Source organism: Amblyraja radiata, chromosome 16 (assembly GCF_010909765.2).
Source record: "Amblyraja radiata isolate CabotCenter1 chromosome 16, sAmbRad1.1.pri, whole genome shotgun sequence".
In the NCBI taxonomy this organism is placed as follows: Eukaryota; Metazoa; Chordata; class Chondrichthyes; order Rajiformes; family Rajidae; genus Amblyraja; species Amblyraja radiata.
Genome location: NC_045971.1, coordinates 42,767,987 through 42,782,994, shown reverse-complemented (window position 1 = coordinate 42,782,994; position 15,008 = coordinate 42,767,987). Strand labels below are relative to the sequence as shown.

The following is a 15,008-nucleotide window of genomic DNA, read 5'->3' as shown; positions in this document are numbered from 1 at the left end:
GATTATATAAATTTATATCACATTCATGAATGGGTGTTTATAAACATTTTATTCTTTAACAAGAATTAATAGAAGTATGAACTAACAGAATTATGAATCTAACCCTATATCAGGCACAAAAACTGTTCCCCCGCAATTTTAATTACCCTGGGAGTCGGGTCAGGTCGGGGCGGGTAGGCTCCGGTTACTGCAAAATCAACTCAAACACTGCTTGTGAGCCATTTAAAAAGAAATGATTTAAAAAAACATTAAAAAAAGACAATTAACAGCGTCAAATTTTATTCTTGACAAGAATTAACAGAAGTATGAACTGCCAGAATTATGAATCTAACCCTATATCACACACACAAACTGTTGCCCCGCAACGTTGATTACACTGCGAGTCGGGTCGGGTCAGGTAGGCTCCGGTTACTAAAATGGGCGGGGAAACATGCCTAGGATCCCCTCCGTAGCGTACTACACGTCAGCCCATTGCATTTCGCAGGAGTAAGCCAGCTTGCTCCGCTATAGGATCTTTGCTGACCAGTACACTGTTCCCGGTACACTGGCACTATCCTACACACTAGGGACACTATATATATTATAGGAAGCCAATTAACCTGCAAAAATGTTTGTTTCTGGAGTGTGGGAGAGGAAATCGGAGCATCCGGAGCAAACTGGTGGTGTGTGAGGCAGCAACTCTAACGCAATGCCACTTTGCCACCGAGAGACAGAGCCATAGAGATATTGTACCATAGTGCATGGAAATTTGTCAACTAGTCAATGCCGACACATTTTTCCACATAACCCACTCTCATTTTCCCACATGTTGGCTGAGTCCAGAAGAATATCCGGATCACCGTGTAAGAATAAGTGTAGACCATTTAGGACTGAGATGAGGAGAAACATTTCCAGCCAGAGAGTGGTGAATCTGTGGAATTCTCTGCCACAGAAGGCCAATTCACTGGATGTATTCAAGAGAGAGTTGGATATGAGTCTTAAAGCTAACGGAATGAAGGGATATGTGGGGAAAGCAGGCTCGGGTGCTGATTTAGGATGATCAGCCGTGATCAAATTGAATGGCAGTGCTGGCTCGTAGAGCCGAATGGCCTGCTTCTGCACTCATTTCTATGTTTCTACGTGAGTTTTCTAATCACACTCCAAAGACATGCAGGTTTGCAGGTTAATTAGCTTGGTGTAAATTGATCCTAGTGGTAGGCGAAAAGGCGTAAGAGTTTGCAGGAAATCGGCTTGGTTTAAATGAAAACTCGGGAGAGGAACTTGGACGAGCGAAGTGTGGGGGGTGGAGAAGGGGCAGCCGCCTGTGCGCTCCCGCTGGTGGGACAGCAGCTTGGAGGGGCTGGTGAAGTCCTTGCCGCTCTGGGCGCAGTTGACGGGGCGCTCGCCGATGTGTGTGCGCTGGTGATCCAGCAGGTGATTGGACTGAGTTAAACCCCTGCCACAGTCGCTACAGGTGTAGGGCCGCTCCCCGGTGTGCAGGTGCCTGTGCCCCTTCAGTTTCGTGGACGACTTGAAGCCTTTGCCGCAGTCGGAACAGGTGAAAGGCCGCTCACTGCTGTGCACCTGCAGCCACGACAACCGGGCAAAGCTCTTACTGCAGGTGGAGCAGCCGAAGGGCATCTCACCCGTGAGCACCCGCTGGTGGATCTCCAGCGGGCACGGGCTCTGCCAGGCCTTGCCACACACGTCACACACATAACGTCGAGCAGATGTGGGGGGTGGGGGGTGGGGGGGGGGGGGGTTCAGCGGCACCCAGGCCGCCCTCAATGGCCGATCACGTCCCCGTCTCTCCATCCACAGCAAAGGCTCCTAAACCCTGCAGGAGGGGAACACAGAGGATCAACAAGCTGGCAAACAGGACATTACTAACGGGTAAACATCACTAGTGCTTAAAGGGTGGAAGGGGAAAACGAGGGGGGTGGTGTTTCTGGAGGGGTGAGTGAGTCGGGGGGGTCGTCAGTAGGGGGGCTGAGGGGGCGAGTGCGGATCGAGGAGTTTGGGGGAGAGGGGGAAGTGGGGGAGGGCAGGGGTTGAGGGGTGAGTGAGGGGTGAGTGGGGTAGGGTGGGGGGGGGGGTTGAGTGGGAAGGAGGTGAGTGGGGGGGAGGGGTGATTGGGCAGAGAGGGGGGTGGGGTTGTGAGTGGGGTGACGGGATGGTTGGGGATGAGGGATGAGTGGGTGGAGTCACCGCCAATCCGAGGGGGACTGCCGGCCCCGCCACCTGCCATTGTGCAGTCACGTGGGGGGCGGCATGCATCATGGGAAGACGGTCACACAGTGCTGGAGTCACTCAGCGGGTCGGGCAGCTTCTGTGAAGAGAAGGAATGTGCGACGTTTCGGGTCGAGACCCTCCTTCAGTCTGATGGGAGGTACAGAGATAAGGAAGTGTAAGGAGTAAAAACAGGGCAAAGGGAATGCAGTTCAAGGAAAAATGTAGAATAGATCGTTGTTAGTTGTGAGAAGGTAACATAGAAAATATGCGCAGGAGTAGGCCATTTGGCCCTTCTAGTTCCATTCACTATGATCATGGCTGATCATTCACATATCCCTTGATTCCTCCCATATCCCTTGATTCCGTTAGTCTAAGAGCTAAATCTAACTTGAAAATCTCCAGTAAATAAGCGAGTTCTGTATTCAGACTGCACATGCCCAGGTCATAGGTCATTTGCTATAAACATCTCGGCGCCTGTGCTGCTGCGTGTGTGCAGACCTGCGTTTCGTTCCTGGTCGGGTTCGAGCCTGGGTCTGCTGCTCTGTGAAGTTGCCGCTGGGCCATCCTCATCCCCTCCAGGGTATCCTGTTGGTGACCGGGGTGGCCCTGCGCTGGCAGGCACCGGCCCGGGGCAGTCCTGGGCACAGGAGTTTTGGGGGGAGGCGCTGGCTCCAGTTCGGCTCTGCCTATCCCGCCGGGTTGGGCGACAGCCCTGGGCACTGGATGCCCCGGACTTGCAGCCGGCGCGGAGGGGTGGGCACTGGCTCCGGTTTGGGTCTGCTCCGGCTCCCGGGGGGTGGGCCTATTCGCCAGCGGCCTGCGGATGGCCGGCTGAGCCTTTCTCCTTGTCTAGTAGCTGACGGTTGGCCCCCTCGGTGCCGGTAGGGTTCGAGCGCCGGTCATCGGTGCGGATGCACACGGGGTGCTTCAGTGGCGAGAAATAGTTTTCAGTAAGCGAGAAATAGTGTTGGGTAGGCTAATGGGGATGACGGATGATAAACCCCCTGGGCCTGATGGTCTGCATCCCAGGGTCCTCAGGGAGGTGGCTTTTGAAATAGTGGACGCATTGATGATCATTTTCCAATGTTCAATAGATTCAGGATCAGTTCCTGTGGATTGGAGGATAGCTAATGTTATCCCACTTTTCTAGAAAGGAGCGAGAGAGAAAACAGGGAATTACAAACCAGTTAGCCTGACTTCGGTTGTGGGAAAGATGCTGCAGTCAATTATTAAAGAGGTAATAATGGGACATTTGGATAGCAGTAAAATGATTAATCCAAGTCAACGTGGATTTAAGGAGGAAAAATCATGCTTGACTAATCTTCTGGAATTTTTTGAGGATGTGACAAGTAAAATGGATGAAGGGGAGCCAGTGGATGTAGTGTATCTGGACTTTCAGAAAGCCTTTGATAAGGTCCCGCACGGGAGACTAAAATGAGAGCACATGGTATTGGGGGTAGGGTGTTGACATGGTTAGAACATTGGTTGGCAGAACGGAAGCAAAGAGTAGGAGTGAACAGGTCATTTTCAGAATGGCAGGCAGTGGCGAGTGGAGTGCCGCAAGGTTCGGTGTTGAGACCGCAACTGTTTACCGTATACATTCATGATTTGGAAGAGGGAATTAGGAGCAACACTAGCAAGTTTGCGGATGACACAAAGCTGGGTGGCAATGTGAACTGTGAAGAGGATGTTAGGAGGTTGCAGGGTGACCTGGACAGGTTGAGTGAGTGGGAAGATACGTGGCAGATGCAGTATAATATGTGAGGTTATTTTCTCAAAGGGGTTAGGTTAGGTAAGGGGAAGGTGCAGCAAGACCTGGGTGGTCTTGTACACCAGTCACTGGAAGTTGGCGTGCACGTACAGCACGCAGTGAAGAAAGCTAATGGAATGCTGGCCTTCATAACAAGAGGATTTCAGTATTGGAGTAAAGAGTTTCTTCTGCAGTTGTACAGGGCTCCGATAAGACCACATCTGGAGTATTGTGTACAGTTTTGGTCTCCTAATTTGAGGAAGGACATCCTTGTGATTCAGGCAGTGCAACGTAGGTTCACGAGATTGATCCCTGGGATGGCGCGACTGTCATATGAGGAAAGATTGAAAAGCCCAGGCTTGTATTCACTAGACTTTAGAAGGATGAGGGGAGTTCTTATAGAAACAGATACAATTATAAAAGGACTGGCCAAGCTAGATGCAGGAAAAATATTCCCAATGTTGGGCGAGTCCAGAACCAGGTTTTAGAATAAAGGGGAGGTCATTTAACACTGAGATGAGAAAAAAACGTTTTCATCCAAAGAGTTGTGCATTTATGGAATTCCTTGCCACAGAGGGCAGTGGAGGCCAAGTCACTGGATGGATTTAAAGAGAGAGTTACAAAGAGCGCTAGGGGCTAATGGAATCAAGGGATATGGGGAGAGGCAGGCACGGGTTATTGATGCGGACGATCAGCCATGATCTCAATGAATGGCGGTGCTAGATTGAAGGCTCGAATGGCCTCCTCCTGCATCTATTTTCTATGTTTCCCGCTTAGTTGGTGCAGCGTTTTGTGTGTGTGTGTCCGTTGATGGCTGGTGGTCGGCTTTAGCCGGCGTCAGAGGGGGTTGGCCAGCAGTAGATTGGGAGGGGGGGACAGTGTGTGCGGCTGGCGGTCCCCGTGGTTTCTAGAAGTTGGAGCGAGGTTGTGCTGGGGTTGAACCTCCTTCTCCGTGCTGTCAATCCTCTGATTTTAACCATATAGGATTAAGGGGAATGGGAGGTAAACAGTTTATGGGATTAAGGGGAATGGGAAGTAATCATCTTGTGGGATTAAGGGGAATGGGAGGTAGCCATCTTGTGGGATTAAGGGGAATGGGAGGCAGTCATTTTAGGGGAGTAAGGATAGGGAGGTAGCCAGCGTGGGGTGTAAGGGATGGGAGGTAGCTAACTTGGGGGTTTAACGCATGATAGGTAGCCACCTTGGGATTAAAAGACATTGGAGGTAGTCAGCTTTGGGGTGTAGGGGGTGGAAGGATGCCAGCTTGGGGCAATAAGGTATGGGAAGTTGCCAGCTTGAGGGAGTAAGGTTTGGGACATAACCAGCTTGGGCGAGCAATGGGAATCGGAGGAAGCCAGCTTGGGGAAGTAATGAATGGGAGATAGCCAGCTTGGGGGAGTAAGGGATGGGAGGCAGCCAGCTTGGGGGAGTAAGGGATGGGAGGAAGCCAGCTTGGGAAAGTAATGAATGGGAGATAGCCAGCTTGAAGGTGTAAGGGATGGGAGGCTGCCAGCTTGGGGGTGTAAGGGATGGGAGGATGCCAGCTTGGAGGAGTAAGGGTAATGAGAGGTAGCCAGCTTTGGGGGTAATTGATGGGAGGAAGTCACCCTGGGGGAGTAAGGGATGGAGGTAACCAGCTTGGTGGAGCAAGGGATGGGAGAAAGCCAGCTTGGTGGAATAAGGTATGGGAGGTAGCCTGCTTGGGGTAGAAAGAGATGGGGGTAGCAAGCTAGGTGTAGTAACGGATCGGAGGTAGCCAGCTTGGGGATTAATGGATACGAGGAAGCCAGCATGATGGAGTAACGGATGGGAGGCAGCCAGCTTGGAGTAGTATGGGATGGGAGGTAAGGGCAGGGAGTTAGCCGGCGTGGGGGTTAAGGAATGGGAAATAGCCAGCTCGGGGGAGTAAAGGATGGGTGGTAGAAAGTTTGGGGGAGTAAGGGGAATGGGAGGTATCCAGCCTGAGTGTATAAGGGGAATGGGTGATAGATGGAATCGGGGTGTAAGGGGAATGGGATGTAGCCAGCTTGGTGGAGTAAAGAAAGGAGGTAAAGAATGGGAGGTAGCCAGCTTGGGGGTTTAAGGGTAACGTGGGGAAGCCAGCTTTGGGGAGAAAGGGGAATGGGAGGTGCCCATCTTGGTGGGGAGGTTGGGGGGTAACGGATGTGAGGCAGTCACCTTGGGGGGAAACGGATGTGAGGCAGCCAGCTTGGGGCAGTAAGGGGAATGGAAGGTAGCTAGCTTGGGGCAGTAAGAGGAATGGGAGGTAGCCAGTTTGGGGAAGTAAGGGGAATGGGAGATAGTCAGCTTGGGAGAGTAGGGAATGGGAGATAGCCAGCTTGAAGGGGGGGGGGGGGGTAAGGGATGGGAAGAAGGCAGCTTGGGGGAGTAAAGGATGGAATGTAGCTAGTGTGGGGGGATTAAGGGGAATGAGAGGTTGCCAACTTGGGGTAGTAAGGGATGGGAGGTAGTCAGCTTGGGTGTGAAAGTGGAATGCTTGCTCAGCAGCTTGGGGTATAAGGAGGGTAATGGGAGGTAGCCATCTTGGGGAATTAAGGGGAATGGGAGGTAGACTGCTTGGGGGAGTAAGGGATGGGAGGTAGCCAGCTTGAATGAGTAAGGGGAATGGTGGATTGTCTGCTTGGGTGAGAACGGGGAATGCTTGGTAGGCAGCTTGGGAGTGAAAGGGGAATGGGTGGTAGCCAGCTTGGGGTTGTAAAGGGAAAAATCGTAGCCAGCTTGTCGGAGTAAGGGATGGCGGATGCCAGCTTGGGGGAGTAAGCGCAAGAGGAGTTAGCCAGCTTGAGGGGAGTAAGGCGAATGGGAGGTAGCCAGCTGGGTGGAGTAAGGGATGGTAGGTATCCAATTTGGGGGTCAATGGGTGGGATATAGCCGGCTTGCGGGAGTAAAGGAAATACGAGGTAGCCAGCTTGGGGCATTAAGAAGAATGGGAGATGGCGTGCTTAGAGGATTAACAGATGGGATATAGTCAGCTTGGAGGGTAAGGAATGGGAGGTAGACAGCTGGGGGCGGGGGGACGGGTGGGAAGATGGTAGCTTGGGGGATGAAGGAAGGGATGGGGGGCCGCCAGCTTGGGGAAGGGGAATCGGAGGAAGCCAGCTTCGGGCAGTAAGGGATGGGAGGAGCGAGCTTGGGTGGTAACGGATGGGAGGAAGCTAGTTTGAGGGAATAAAGGATGGAAGATAGCTTGGTGAAGTAAAGGATGGGAGGGAGCCAATCGGGGGAATAATGGATGGAAGGTTGCCTGCTTGGGGGAAGTAAGGGATAGGAGATAGACAGCTTGGGGTAGTATCGGATCGGAGGTAGCCACCTTGGGGAATAAGCGATGTGAGGTAGACAGCTTGGGGTAGTAACTGATTGGAGATAGCCGGCTTGGGGGGAGTAAGCGATGGTAGGCAGCAAGCTTGTGGTGTAAGGTGAATGGGAGCAAACCAGCTTGGGGGAGGACGGGATACGAGGAAGCCAGCTTGGGGGTGTAAGGGATGGAAAGCAGCCAGCATGGAGGTTTATGGGATGGGAGGTAGCCAGCTTGAGGGAGTAAGGGGTATGGGAGGTAGACAGCCTGGGTAGTAAGGGATGAGGTGAATCCAGCTTGGGGGAGTAATGGGTGGGAGGGAGGTTGCCAGCTTGGGGGATTAAGGGGAGTGGGAGGTAGCTTTGGGAATTAAGGAATGGGATGAAACCATCTTGGGGGTGAAAAGGATCGGAGGTAGAAAGCTTGGGGGGAGTAAGGAATGGGAGGTAGCCAACTTGGGGGAGTAAGGGGAATCAGGGGAAGTCAGCTTGGGGGAGTCAGGGAATGGAGGTAACCAGCTTGGTGAGGGGGGCAGGGGATGGGACGAAGGCAGCTTGGGGATGTAAAGCCAGCTTGGAGGAATAGGGGATTAGAGGCAGCCAGTTTGGGGAATTATGGGATGAGAGGTAGACAGCTTGGGGGAGTAAGGAGAAAGAGAGTTAGCCAGCTTGGGGGGAGGAAGGGGAATGGGAGGTAGCCAGCTTGGGGGTTAACGGAATAGCGGCAGCCGGCTTGGGGGTGTTAGGCCCGGGAGGTAACCAGGTTGGGGGCGCAATGGGAATCGGAGGAAGCCGGCTTGGGGGGGAGTAAGGGGTGGGGGGTAGCCGGCTTGGGGCGTAAAGGGTGGGAGGTAGCCGGCTTGGGGTGTAAAGGGGATGCGATGTGGCCCGATTGGGGCAGGGGCAGTAAGGATAATGGGAGATGGGAGTTAACCAGGTTGGGGGTGCAATGGGAATCGGAGGAAGCCGGCTTGGGGTAGTATCTGGAATCGGAGGTAGACAGCTTGGTGGAGTAAGGGATGGATGGTAGCCAGCTTGGGGATTGGGTAGTAAGGGGTGGGCGGCAGCCAACTTGGGGAAGTAAAGGGAATGGGAGGTAGCCCAGCTTGGGGGGTAACGAGTGGGAGGCAGTCCAGCTTGGGAGGAGTAAGGGTTGGGGGAAACCAGCTTGGGGAAGTAAGGGATGGGGGAAACCAGCTTGGGGGAGTAAGGGATGGGGAGCAGCCAGCTTGGGGTAATAAAGGATGGGAGGTAGCAGCTTGTGGGAGTAAAGGGTATGGTAGGCAGCCAGCTTGGGGGAAGTAAGGTGAATGAAACGTAGCCAGCTTGGAGAGTAAGTGATGGAAGGAAGCGAGCTTGGGGGAGTAAGGGATGGGAGGAAGTCGGCTTGGGGAAGTCAAGGCAATGTGAGGTAGCCAGCTTGGGGGAGTAAGGGGGGTGTGATGCAGCCTTCTTGGAAGAATAAATGATTGGAGAAAGCGAGCTTGGGGGAGTAAAGGAAGGGAGGAATGCAGCTTGGGATGGTAAGTGATGGGGCAGTCAGCTTGGGGAATAAGGGATGGGATGGATGCAGCCAGCTTGGAGGAGAAAATGATCTGAGATATCCAGCTTGGGAAAGTAAGGAATGGGAGGTTGCCTGCTTGAGGGAGAATTGAGAATGGGAGGAGGCGAGCTTGGGGGAGTTTGGGGAAGGGGAGGTGGACTGCTTGGGGGAGTAACGGGAATGGGAAGTGTCCAGTTGGGGGGAGTAAGGGGTGGGAGTTAGCCAACTTGAGGGAGTAAAGAGATTGGGTTGTAGCCAGCTTGGGGGTGTAAGGGATGGAGTAATGGGAGGTAGACAGCTTGGGTGAGTAAGAGGGTTGGGAGATAGCCAGCTTGGGGGAGTAAGGGATTGGAGCAAGCCAGCTTGGCGGAGCAAGGGGAGGGAGGTTGCCAGCTTGGGGAAGTAAGGGGCCTGTGCGGTACCCAGCTTTGGGGAGTAAGGGGAATGGGCGTTAGGCAGTCTGGGGGAATGAGGGGTGGGAGGTAGACAGCTTGGGGGAGTAAGTGATGGGAGGTAGTCAGCTTGGTGGAATAAGGAATGGGATGTAGTCAGCTTGGGAAAATAAGGGACAGGAGGAACCGACAATCCGCGACACGTCTGCCCGCAGGCCTGGCGCCCCACCTCTTGCCCGCTCCACCTGCCCGGGCATCATCAGGCCAAGCCCCACGACGCCATTGCTGCCACGAGGAGCAGCACCAACACTTACCGCCTTACTGACCGATCTCGGCCCTGGACCAATTAGAATGTCGCTGTCGTCGACCTTCTCGCGCGGCCACCCGTGACCATTGTCGCTGACCTCCACCGACATCGCCGATCCCCGCTGCCGCTGCGGTGCCGCCGAACCCTCGCTGCCTCAATGGAGCCGCCGACCCTCGCTGCCTCAATGGAGCCGCCGACCCTCGCTGCCTTAATGGAGCCGCCAATCCTCGCTGCCTCAATGGAGCCGCCGACCCCCGCTGCCTCAATGGAGCCGCCGACCCTCGCTGCCTCAATGGAGCCGCCGACCCTCGCTGCCTCAATGGAGCCGCCGACCCTCGCTGCCTCAATGGAGCCGCCGACCCTCGCTGCCTCAATGGAGTCGCCGACCCCCGCAGCCTCAATGGAGCCGCCGGCCCTCGCTGCCTCAATGGAGCCGCCGATCCTCGCTGCCTCAATGGAGCCTCCGATCCTCGCTGCCTCAATGGGGCCGCCGACCCTCGCTGCCTCAATGGAGCCGTCGACCCTCGCTGCCTCAATGGAGCCGCCGACCCTCGCTGCCTCAATGGAGCCGCCGATCCTCGGTGTCTCACCAATGACGCCGATCCTCGCTGGAACCGCTGAACTTTCGCTGGCTTGCCGGAGCCGCGCAATCCTCGCTGCCTTCCCATTCATCCGCTGACCGGCACTTCCGACCCTTCGCCCGCGTTGCCACTCCACTCCCCGCGGGCTTCAACCTGCGACTCTGCCGGCCCTGGCCACTCCACCGTTCACCATTGGGACGCAGCCGTCGCCTAACCAGTGTCCTAGGCTCGGCACCAGGCCTGGAGTCTCCCAGCTGCAGACTCTCACACCACGTGGTTTGACTGCGCTGGGTCCTAATGCACCCCCTCCTCCCACAGGGAACCTCAATAAACAATAGGTGCAGGAGTAGGCCATTCGGCCCTTCGAGCCAGCACCGCCGTTCAATGTGATCGTGGCTGATCATCCACAATCAGTACCCCGTTCCTGCTTTCTCCCCATATTCCCTGTCTCCGCTATCTTTAAGAGCCCTATCTAGCTCTCTCTTGAAAGTATCCAGAGAACCGGCCTCCACCACCCTCTGAGGCAGAGAATTCCACCGACTCACAACTCTCTGTGTGAAAAAGTGTTTCCTCATCCCCGTTCTAAATGGATTACCCCTTATTCTTAAACTGTGGCCCCTGGTTCTGGACTCCCCGAATATCGGGAATTTGTTTCCTGCCTCTAGCGTGTCCAAACCCTTAATAATCTTATATGTTTCAATAAGATCCCCTCTAATCTTTCTAAACTCCTGAGTGTAGAAGGCCCAGCTGCTCCAACCTGTCAACACGTGACACTCCCGCCCTCCCGGACATTAACCTGGGAACGTCCTTTGTGACGTCGGGAGGCGGGACCTACTCCCATTGGCCGCTGGCGCTGTCGGTCAGTGGGGGGCAGGTCCTGCCATTGTCCTTTGGAGCTGCCCGTCAGTGGGGGGCGGGCCCTGCCATTGGCCTTTGGAGCTGCCCGTCAGTGAAGCGGCGGGAGCTGGTCGCCATTTACTTGATGCGGTGCGTCACAAGGGCCGGTGCGGGGGGGGGGGGGTTGAGTGAGTGAGGAAGGGAAAGGGAGGTCTGGGAGCCCTCTGGTTCTCCGTGTGCAGCGCCTGCCTGGCGGCGGGAGGCCGCGGCGCAGTGTCTCTGGTCAGCCGGCGGGAGCAAAGATCCTATAGCGGAGGATCTTTGGGTGGGAGATATGGGAGAAAGAGAATAAAATTGAGTGTAAGACTTGTCTGACTCCAGTGCGGAGACAAGGTTTCTCCCTGTATAAGGTCAAACGTGATAGGAGTAGAATTATGCCATTCGGCCCATCAAGTCTACTCCGCCATTCAATCATGGTTGATCTATCTAACCCTCCTCACCCCATTCTTCTTCCTTCTCACCATAATCCCTGACACCCGTGTTTCGGTACACGGAACGATAATGTACCAATATTAGGAGAAGGGGAGGTGCAACGAGACCTGGGCGTCCCTGTACATCAGTCACTGAAGGTAAACATACAGGTACAGCAGGCAATAAAGAAAGCTAATGGCAGATTGGCCTTCATTGCGAGACGATTTGAGTTTAGGAGCAAGGAGGTCTTACTGCAGTTGTGCAGGACCCTGGTGAGACCACACCTGGAGTATTGTGTGCAGTTTTGGTTTAAGAATAAGGGGTATGCCATTTAGGACTGAGATGAGAAAAACCAATTTTACACAGGGAGTTGTAAATCTGTGGAATTCTCTACCACAGAAGGCAGTGGTAAAGGGGGAAGGGATGTGTGGGGGGAGGAAATGTGTGGGGGAGGGGATGTGTGTGTGGGGAGGGGATGTGTAGGGAGGAGAGGGGATGTGTGGGGGGGAGGCGATGTGTGTGTGGGGAGGGGATGTGCAGGGAGTAGAGGGGATGTGTGTGGGGGAGGGGATGTGTAGGGAGGAGAAGGGATGTGTGGGGGGGAGGAGATGTGTAGGGAGGAGGGGATGTGTTGGGGGTGGGCTGAAGGGGTGATGGGGCCCCACACCAACTTGGGGCGCTGAGCATCCGGGCACCGCGCTGAGCCTCCCGCCCGCACGTGAGCTGCTCTGTGCCGTGACATCCGCACGCATGGCACCCTGACGTCATGGCCCCTGCCATTGCGCAAAGTCACGTGGGTGGCGGCATGCATCATGGGAAGGTCACAGTACTGGAGTCACTAAGCGGGTCGGGCAGCGTCTGTGAAGCACACGGATAGGGGACATTTTTTTTTGGTCACGACCCTTCTGCAGACCTGAAACGTCGTCTATCCACGTTGACCAGAGATGCTGCCTGACCTGCTATGTTACTCCAGCACTGTGCCTTTTTGAGTATGAACCTGCATCTGCAGTTCTTTGTGTCTGCCAAAGATAGGCACAAAGTGCTGGGGGAAAATATCTGCAACAATTCAGATTTCGGGACATTTGGCTACTTGTTCCCGATGTTGGGGGAGTCCAGAACCAGCAGTCACAATTTAAGAATAAGGGGTCGGCCACTTAGGACTGAGATGAAAAAACTTTTTCATCCAAAGAGTTGTGAACCAGTGGAATTATCTGCCACAGAAGGCAGTGGAGGCCAATTCACTGGATATTTTCATGAGAAAGTTAGATTTAGCGCTTTGGTCTAACGGAATCAGGAGATATGGGGAGAAAACAAGAACGGGGAACGATTGTGGATGATCAGCCATGAGCATATTGAATGGTGGTGCTGGCTCGAAGGGCCGAATGGCCTACTCATGCACCTATTGTCTATGTTTCTGTGAAACGTCACCTATCCACAGACGCTGCCCGACCCGCTGAGTTACTCCAGCACTCCGTGACCTTCTTCCCAAGCTGCATGCCGCCCCCGCGTGATTCAGCACCAATGTCGGCAGTCCCCCCTTGGATTGGGGGTGACGTCAGGGCGCCGGTCGTGCGCGCCGTGCGTGCGGCTGAAGTCACGGCTCAGATCGGCTGGCCAGCGGACCTGCAGGCGGGCAGGCGGCTCGACGGGGCGCCCGGACACTTGGTGTCGCAGGTCGGTGCGGCCTCCCTTCTCTCACTTGCCTCCTCACCCCGCTCTCACCCCCTCCTCGCCCCCTCCCTCATCCCCCCGCTCCCCTCCACTTTCTCACACTCTCAGCCCCCCTGCCCTCCCCCCCTAACACCCTCCGCGCCCCCTCCCTCATCCCGCTCTCACCTCCTCCATCATCCCCCCACAGCCCTCTCACCCCCGTGTCCTCCCTCTCCCACTTGCCTCCTCGCCCCCCTCCCTCATCCCCTCCACTACCCTCCACCTTCCCGCCACTCCCCTTCCCATCGCCTCTTCCCCTCCCTTCAAGCACCAGTAATGTTCACGCGTTAGTAATGTCCAGTTTGCCAGCTTGTTGACTCTCTGTGTTCCCCTCCTCCAGGGTTTGTGAGCCGTTGCTGTGGACGGAGAGAAGGGGTGTGAACGGCCATTGAGGGCGGCCAGGGTGCCGGTGAGCCCCCCCCCCCCCCACCCCCCATCTGCTCGGTGTGCGGGCTGACCTTCGAGGGGCTGAGCTTCAGTGGACGACCACATGGCGGGGCACAACAGGGAGAAGCGTTATGAGTGTGACATGTGTGGCAAAGCCTGGCAGCACCCGAGCCATCTAGAGACCCACCGGCGGGTTCACGCAGGAGAACGTCCCTTCGACTGCTCGAAGTGCGGCTACAGCTTTAACCGCTATGAGAACCTGCTGCGGCACAACCGCATGCACACCCGCAAGAGGCCCTTCACCTGCTCCGACTGCGGCAGGAGCTTCAAGATAACGAATGACCTGAAGATGCACCGGCGCGTGCGCACGGGCGAGAAGTCCGATGGCTGCTCCACCTGCGGCAAGAGCTTTGCCCGGTTGTCGGGACTATGGCAGCAACGGCGGGTGCACAGCGGTGAGCGGCCCTTCACCTGCTCTGACTGTGACAAGGGCTTCAAGTCGTCCAAGGACCTGAAGAGGCACAGACACCTGCTCACCAGGGAGCGGCCCTACACCTGCAGCGACTGCGGCAAGTGCTTCACCCACTCCAACAACCTGCTGAAGCACCAGCATACCCACACTGGGGAGCGTCCCTTCACCTGTGCCCCGTGCGACAAGGGCGCCACCCGCTCCACCCACCTGCTGTCCCACCAACAGGTGCACGACGGCGACCGTCCCTTCACCTGCCCCGTGTGCGGAGAGCGCTTTGCCATGGTCTCCCACGTCCTGTCTCACCAGCGCATGCACACCAGTGGCCAGCCCTACGACTGCCCGTACAGGGGTGAGGCGTTTGACAGCTCGAGGGTGTTGCGGCAGCATCGGCGGGCCCACGTCGGCGAGCAGCTGCTCCCACTGCGGTGAGCATTTCAAGAGCTCACGGGGGCTGCGGGAGAACCAGCGGATACACACCAGAGGGAGACCCTTTGAGTGCGCTGAGTGTGGCAAGGGTCACGCCCGCCATGTCCAGCCTGTGGTGAGCGTCCCTTCACCAGCACCGGCGAGTTCACACCAGCCAGCGCCCCTTCACCTGCCCGCTCTGTGACAAGGCCTTTGCCCACCCCTCCAGCCTGCTGGCACACCGCGACGTGGATAGGCGCTGTTCAGGTCGACACAAAATGCTGGAAGGAATGGGTCAAGTTTCGGGTCGAGACCGAAACATTGACCCGAAACATCACCCATTCTTTCTCTCCAGAGATACTGCCTGCCCCACTGAGTTACTCCAGCATTTTGTGTCCTTTCTTTGTAAACAAGCATCTGCAGTTCCTCATTTTTAAACCATTCTGGTTAACCATCTCTGCATCTTCCCAAAAGCCTCCACATCAGTCCTGTAATGGAGTGATCGGAACTGTATACAATACTCCAAATGCTACCTGACTAATGTCCCTTAAAGCTGCACATATACATTCCCCTCTCTCCCCTCCCCACACCCTCCCCTCTCCCGCCACTCACTCTCCTCCCCCACTC

The 15,008-nt window shown here is 55.5% G+C and overlaps 2 protein-coding genes across 2 annotated transcripts in view; both read right to left on the bottom strand.

Moving 5' to 3' along the window:
• The window catches only part of LOC116982168 (zinc finger protein 239-like), a 1,102,810-nt gene that overhangs the window by 60,549 nt on the left and 1,027,253 nt on the right, over window positions 1-15,008 (bottom strand). The gene's annotated exons all lie outside the window — the stretch shown is intronic.
• LOC116982283 (zinc finger protein 239-like) lies at window positions 756-1,620 on the bottom strand. The gene is made up of 2 exons (XM_033035554.1): window positions 1,261-1,620; window positions 756-812 (listed from the first exon to the last, which is right to left on the bottom strand). Exons 1-2 carry the CDS (start codon window positions 1,618-1,620, stop codon window positions 756-758), a joined length of 417 nt encoding a protein of 138 aa, XP_032891445.1.